Below are 7,961 nucleotides of genomic sequence, written 5' to 3' on the forward strand. Positions count from 1 at the left end.
AAGATGCTAGTGTCACTGATTATCGTGTGTGTGTGTGTGTGTGTGTGTGTGTGTGTGTGTGTGTGTGTGTATGTGTATGTGTGTACAAGGGAAGGGAAGGAGTGAGAGGGTGTAAAGTGTAAGAAGACAGGAAAAATAGAAGAGGATCTTATAGGGAGATCTGAAAAACATTTGTTATGTTCCTACAATGGGCTAGATGTTATGTCAGGTGCTGAAGATAAAAATTTAAAAAGTGAGACAGTCCCACCTAGCCTAATGGGAGTTTAAATTCTACCCTGATAGTATGATTGAAGCACCAAATAAGAACTCACTTTAATTTATTCTTGACTCTTATTTTGTTCCAGGTTTTGTGGATTTGACACTCCATGATCAGGTCCATCTTCTAGAATGTGCCTGGTTAGAGATCCTCATGATTGGACTTGTTTGGCGCTCAATGGAGCATCCAGGAAAACTGTTGTTTGCTCCTAACCTACTGCTGGACAGGTGAGTACACTGGTTTCTTGACACTGGTTCCATAGCCTTCCTTTTCTTTTTAAAAATATTTTATTTATTTATTTTTCCAATTACATGCAACAAGAGTTTTCAACAATCATTTTTGGTAAGATTTTGAGTTTTACATTTTTCTCTCTCCCTCCCTCTCCTCCCTCTGACAGAAAGCAATCTAATAAAGAATCTGCAGGTATATCCACACTAAACATAGATACATATTAATCATGTTGTGAAAGAAGAATCAAATCCAAATGGAGGGGAAAAAAAGCATTAGAGAAAAAAATGGCATAATACATAAGACAACTTTCAAAAATTGGAGATAGTAATCCTTGGTCTGCATTTAAACTCTGAAGTTCCTTCTCTGGATATGAATGCTATTTTCTATCACAAATCTTTTAGAATTTTTTTGATTATTGTACTTCTGAAATGAACAAGTTCATCATGGTTGATCATCACTTAGTGTTGCTATTAGTATATACAATGCTCTGGTTCTGCTCATTTCACTCAGCATCAGTTCATGCCACTCTTTCCAGGATATAGCCTCCCTTTTCATCATCAGACTTTGCTCATAAATACTCCAGGCAAGCCAATAAACTTTACTGAGTTGTTTTGTTTCTTTTATGACTTGTTCAAGTTTATATGAGAAGATAATGAGCAAAGACAGATTTTTTAGGAAAGCTACCAGATATCTAAATCATACTGATTACTAAGCCAGCATATTTTTGTGAAGTATTCTGCCTCCATAGCCATGTGGTCTTTTATTCAAATGATGAATCATCCTTTGCTAATTCAAAGAAGTTTTAGCTTTTCATGAGTCCAAACCACTAAAATCTCTGTTTTCCCTTTCTAGTTTCCTGGATGGTTGGACTCTAACGATTCTTATAGCTCTAAGATGCTATGAATTTCTCTAATTCTTTTAGAACATTCAAGTTTCAATTTCAATAGACCCTCAGGGAGCTAGCTGGTCTAGTATGTAGCCCCCTCCCCCGCAACAGGTTATCTATGACTGATTTAAAACTAGGTTCCCAATGAACTAGCAATGTATGACAGATGTGAAGTGAAAGCCTTTCTGACTCTTTCTGGTCCCTTAAAGATAGATATCCTTCTGCCCTATCTTATCCCTGGGACCCAAATATTGCCCCCCCCCATGTGTGCAAGAGAGGAGAGGGAATAGAAAGGGATGTCTACCTATGCCCTGAAGTATATAGCATTAGAATCAAGAATTCCACTGTAGGCATTCAAAAGTAGTAGTTATGCCCTATCCTTAGGCAAGTCTGCCAATTTTTCCTTGCAGTGTAGAAATGATACCCAGGCAGAAACCCTACCTGGAAAGTTGTCTAGTCCATACCTAGAGATGAGCTGCCTATCTAACTTCTGAATATCAACCTAGTCAAGTCAGGAAAAAAACTCATCAGACTGATCAGAGAGATGAGATTTTTTTTCAGCCAGAGCATCTCCTAAAGATCTCATTTGTAGAAGAATTGAAAATGTAATTAGTTGAATGAGTATCTACACTGATGAAGGCAAAGATCTTTACTATATCAAAGGGAAGGTTTTCTTAAGCACATTAATTTGTTTTACATTACCAAGGTTAGCATGATGTATGGAATAGAGAGGTGGCTTTCAAGCCAAGAAGAAAGAGATGTACAGTCTCTGATCTTTGGCATGTCACTTCACATTTCTGGTTCCCAGGTAGTTCTTGAAGACTATGCTATTCAGTAGTTTTTTCAGTTGTGTTTGATTCTTCATGACCCCATTTAGATTTTCTTGGCAAAGATACTTGCCATTTCCAGCTCATTTTACATATGAGAAAACTGAGGCAAGCAATATTAAATGGCTTGCGCAGAATCACACACCAAGTATCAGAAGCTGAATTTGGGTCTTTCTGGCTCTAGACCAGGCACTATCCATTACACCACCAACAGCTAATGTCTTTCATACAGTATATTTTGCATATTTTACCTCAGTTCAGGCTGACTGACACAGAATTATAGAGTTGTAAAGGTTCTCAGAAGCTACTTGAAAACTAAACCATTATTCCCTATTAGAGATGTGTTCTTGATTGAAGGTCCTATGGGGAGGGAGAACCTACTTCCTTGAAGGTGACCATTCTGTCTTTTGGTCATTCTAATAAGTCTGTCCTGACATAAAGTCTGGCTTGCACTTTAAAACTTTTATCCATTGCTCTTTTTCTGCCCTATGGAACCAAGACAGAACAATTTCATCCTTCCTACATGTCACTGCTCTTCAAAAATTTGAAGACAGAATTCATTTTGAGCTTGAAGTTCACTAAAAGTCCCATTTTTTCAAAATTTCTACCTAGTCATATCTCTTCCATCTAGTACTGGTAAAGTTATTTTTAAAAATTAATTGTAAGACTTTTTTCACTAGTTTTCTGAGTTCATGTTAGAGGTTATATTTTTTTTCTTTTAAATTCCATCATATTACATTTGGTCTATTGTTCTAATCTACTGAAATTTTGGAATTGTGACGATATTCCTCCTAGTTCCACGTCATCTACAAATTTGATAAACATACCATCTATTTTTTTTAGGTTTTATTGGCAAGGCAAATGAGGTTAAGTGGCTTGCCCAAGGCCACACAGCTAGGTAATTATCAAGTGTCTGAGGCCAGATTTGAACTCAGGTACTCCTGACTCCAGGGCCAGTGCTCTATCCACTAAGCCACCTAGCCGCCCTGCCATCTATCTTTTTACTCAAATCATTAAGAAAGTGTTCTACATCACAAGGCTAAGCACACATCCTTGGACATTATTAACTGAATTCTCCTTCCAAATTTTTTATTGCCTCACCAAAAAATAAAATAATTAAACCTCAACTTACCTTTTCTAAAAAATTATTTTATACTCTTCTAGTCATTTCACTTGTTACTTTCTTAGTTCTCCCCTCCATTATTTGATACAAATCTCATATTTTCTGAATTCCTCCTATTCATCATAGGAACTACAGAATAAGATATATCATAATACATCTGATATATGTTGAAAGCATATCAAATAGTAGCAAACCAATGGCTATTGTGAGATTTGTGGACACATGCTTCAATGATAACTGCTCTGACTCATACTATTAGATGTTGCTATTATTGTTGTTGAGTCATTACAGTCATGTTTAACTCTTTATATTTCCATTTGAGATTTTCTTGGCAAAGATACTGTTGTGGTTTGATATTTCCTTTTCTAGCTCATTTTACAGATGAAGAAATTAAGGCAAGCAGAGTTAAGTGACTTGCCCTGGGTTACACAGCTAGTAAATATCTGAGACCAGATGTGAACTCAGGAAGATGAGTCTTCCTGAAACCAGACCTAATTCCTCTATTTACTGTGCCACATAACTGCCCATCATACTGATTAGGGATACTGCTGACAAGCTGTATGATTTAATGAATGGAGAATCATAGTCTGAATCACTTCAAAAGGGTGTGGGACAGTAGGCAACTCTCTAAGATTGGAAATTATGGATGAATTGATGATATGCATTGGTAGAGAGAGTTTCTTCACCTTGAGTACCTGATAACAATGAAATCACAGATCTGAGCTTAAGTAGAGCCTATTTTCTAAAATGAACTACTAGTGTCTTAGCTGGCCTTCTATAACATCCCTCTTAAAAGAAAAGAAAGATCTTAAATTAGACCTACTTGATCTCTATTTCTTTTATTCTTTGAATATCTGATTTGATAAGGAGATCATGCCCTCCTGACATATTAGGACTGAAGGTTCCAATTTTACATAGGCTTAATGAAGTATATTAGTGAGTCAGAAGATGGAGATTATGCTCAGTTTTCTGCTTTTCTTCCAGAAATATTTATAAACTTGGTAGCTTTGAAATCCCATAGTATTTCCTTGACTATTTATTTTAGGAGAACTGTTATGCAGCTGTCCTACTTTGAAACTCCCATCATGTTTGCCATTAAGAGCTTTCCCACTATCAATTTGGAGTCTTTCAGGAGGTAATTGGTAGGGTTTTTTCTTTTCTCTTTTACCCTCTGTTCTATAATATCGGGGCAGTTTTCTCTAATAATTTCTTGAAAGATGACTTCTAGGCTCTTTTTTTTTTGATCGTGGCTTTGCAGTATTTCATTTTGAAAAATTTTTAAATACCTCTCCTGAATCTATTTTCCATGTCATTTGTTTTCCCAATGAAATATTTTGCATTGTCTTCTAATATTTCATTCTTTTGATTTTGTTTTATTATTACTTGATTTCTCATAAAGTCATTAGCTTCCACTTGCTCAATTCTAATTTTTAAGGAGTTATCTTTTTTTAGTGAGCATTTGTATCTCCTTTTCCATTTGACCCAATTCTACTTATAAAGACATTCTTCTCCCCATTGACTTTTTGTACCTCATTTACAATTTGACTAGTCTATTTTTTAAAGTTGTTATTGTCTTCAGGATTTTGGAGGTCTCCTTTAATCAAGCTGTTAGCTCATTTTTTTTCATGATTTTCTTGCATCACATTCACTTGTCTTCTCAAGTTTTCATCTTCTCTCTTACTTGATTTTGAAAATTCTTTTTGAGCTCTTCCTTTACCTGAGATCAATTCGTACATTTTTTGGAGGTTTTGGATGTAGGGTCTTTGACTTTGTTATCTTCTTTTGAGTGTGTGTTTTGATCTTCCTTGTTACCAAAGTAATTTTCTATAGTAAGATTTTTTTCCTATTATTTGCTCATCTTCCCAACCTATTACTCAAATTCCATCTCCTTGTTAAAGTTGGGTTCTGCTTCCAGGGTTGATCCCAAGCTTCAGTGGTTTTCTGCAGTGGTTTTCAAGATATTTCTAGGAACCTGCAAGTTTTCAGTTCTTACTAGTGGTATGATCTAAAGAGAGGTGTTTACTAATCTCACGGCCTATGCTCTGGTTTGTGAGTAACCACAAGCACTCTCTTTTGCCCTGGAACTGTGAGGAATGTCCCTGCTCCAGTGTGGCCACATGCTCTGGTGTGCTAGTGCTCCTCTTCACGCTGGGACAGTCACTCAAGACTGTGATCTAGATCTGAATATAAGCAAAGCAACAGAGTCCTATCTAAGTGCTAGGAAAGAGACTTCTATAATCTTCTGACCACAGACCTTACTGTCTGTGGGCTGAAAACTCTGGAAGCAGCCACCGCTGCTGCAAATTCAGAGGCTCCCAAAGTCTTCTCCTGGTTTTCTGGTACAACAGAGCTTTCCTGCTGACCTTCTGTTTATCTTTGTGGGGGGGGGCAGTTCAGGAGAAGAATTGTTTCACTCTTGTGGGTTCTGCTGCTCTAGAATGTGGTAGCATTATTATTATTTAAATTATTTAGAGTTATTTGGAATGGTTTGGAGGAGAACTCAGGTGAGTCCCTGCATTTACTCTATTTTGACTCCACCTCAGGCTTTCCCATGCTTCCAGGCTGGGATGCTGCTTTGAACACTGAAGCTGAGTCCAGGTATCCCCTCTTCTTGATAGGAGGTTTTACAATCGTTTTGGAATAAGAAAATATAGGAGACATATGAAAACTCTAGTATTCTTAATCAGGTTTGCATTCCTTATGGAAATTGCTGCCTCAATGAATGTGATCTCTTTGAGGGCAAAGAAGAGTTTATTATTTTGTGCTTCTATCCACACTATTTGTATCCAATGAACATGTTGTCTTGCATATATATATGGATCAAATGTATCAAATCTTCGTTGATCTGAATTGATCCAAAAGGTTACCCTTCAGAAGCAGATAGAGTTTTCATTGCAGTTCAGCCTGCTGATTCAAGTTTCCTTTGAAGCTCCTACTTTATACATAGTCAACTGTTTCTTACGAGGCTGTGGGAGGGAAGAGTTTACTGTCTCATCTCAGCTTGAAGTCACCAAAATGAGAAAATTGACAAATGGGTTTTAATGACATAGAAAATCTGATGGGTCTTCCCTTCCTCTTCTTCAGGTTTCTTGAGGACAGGGTTTATGCAGTATCTAGCCCACACCAAGTGCATAGTAATCATATATGTTTGTTAAATGATCAATAGATATGCAAACCATTAATATTGATTTTCTTTTTCTTTTCCTTGTATTCATTAAAATCTGCAGTGATCACTCAGAGCATCATAGATTTAGTTCCAGAAGGGAACTTAAAGACCAACTAGTCCAACCTCCTTGTATTTTATAAATTAAATGAGACCTAGGAAGATTAAATAATTTAGTCAAGGTCACATGAATAAAATTAGCTGAGACAAGATCCAAACCTAAGACCTCTACTTCTAAAGTCATTAGACATTCTATAAAGCTACACTAGCTTTCTTTATAAACATAGTATAACTTTATATAAATGAGTTTCACTGGGTTTTTGTTGTTGTTATAATTCTTGGGCCTTCCTTACATTCTAAAACAAGGAATTGTAAGCATTTAGTGTTTCTATCTCTTTCTTTGAAAACCAGGAATGGGTGGGAGCCTCATTATGAAATATAAATTAAGAATTAGATTCAATTTTTTTATGTGTGCATTTGTATTTGTGTGTTAAAGTGAAGTTGAAAACATCTCATTTTTCTCTGGTGTCTTGATACGATGAAGAAATTTTTTGATTGAACCAAATAATCAAATGTGAGTGTGAAGAGGGCCTATATTCCTCCTTAAATCATCAAAAGGTTTTGCCACCCAATCAAAGTTACAGAGTTAAATGGAGTGGCTTTCACCTCACACTGAGATATATTAATACGAAGAAAACTTAGGAGAAAAAGAATCCATGTAAAATTAATTAGGAAAAGAAGAAAAATAATTTTGAGTTAGTAAAATCCCTATTCGACCTACCTCTTAATACTAGCTTTTAATTGTTTGGTGTACTTTGGCACCAGAAAACACAAAATATTTTCTCTGCATAGTCTGGGAATGCATCTTTTCACTCTGACTTGCCTGAATGCTCATGGTGGAAAAATATAGGAGGAAACAGAAGCAAAAGTTTTCATGCTGTCTCTTTTCTTGTGGGATCTCCTAGCTGCTGCAGAAATAAAATTTATGGTAGCTGGAAGGCAAATGTCATTTTTGAGGAAACTGTTTAAATTGCCTGTTCAGTAAGACCATCCAGTTTCCAAGGGACTGTCTCCTTCTGCACTTCTGGCATCATCAGTGCTAACAAATTCTGAGAAATATTTATGAATTGCCCAATGGAGCCAAAACCTCTCTCTAGGCTGCCCTTTACTCTCAGAAGAAACACTGTTCCTCCAATCACAAAGGAGAAACCAAAATGACAAGCAAAATGTTCTCTCCACCACAGACTCTGGCCAGAATGTTGTTAATGTAGCTCTTTCCACAAACCTCCCCATCATCAGGCAAGTTCCTGTTCTCTGCCTTCAGGAAATACTCTTGGACAACAGAAACCTCTATTGCTTGTAAGAGTGGCTTGGTAGTAAATTTCTGTGTTAGAAGAAAAACAGGTTGTTGTAGTTGAGAGAGTATTTTTTTCTGCTCTTCCAAATCATATTCTTTTTTGATAGCAACTTCATTT

The 7,961-nt window shown here is 36.4% G+C and overlaps 1 protein-coding gene across 11 annotated transcripts in view; it reads left to right on the top strand.

Moving 5' to 3' along the window:
- LOC141488096 (estrogen receptor-like) overlaps positions 1 to 7,948 on the top strand; it is a 432,648-nt gene extending 424,700 nt beyond the window's left edge. For all 11 annotated transcript variants that reach the window (XM_074187845.1, XM_074187836.1, XM_074187838.1 and 8 more), the window contains one exon: positions 345 to 7,948. In XM_074187845.1, the coding sequence (XP_074043946.1) occupies positions 345 to 487 (143 nt within the window). In that variant the 3' untranslated portion in view covers positions 488 to 7,948. The remainder of the gene's footprint in view (positions 1 to 344) is intronic.
- The last annotated feature ends 13 nt before the right edge of the window (positions 7,949 to 7,961 follow it).

This window comes from Macrotis lagotis, chromosome 5, assembly GCF_037893015.1.
Source record: "Macrotis lagotis isolate mMagLag1 chromosome 5, bilby.v1.9.chrom.fasta, whole genome shotgun sequence".
NCBI classification, from domain to species: domain Eukaryota; kingdom Metazoa; phylum Chordata; class Mammalia; order Peramelemorphia; family Peramelidae; genus Macrotis; species Macrotis lagotis.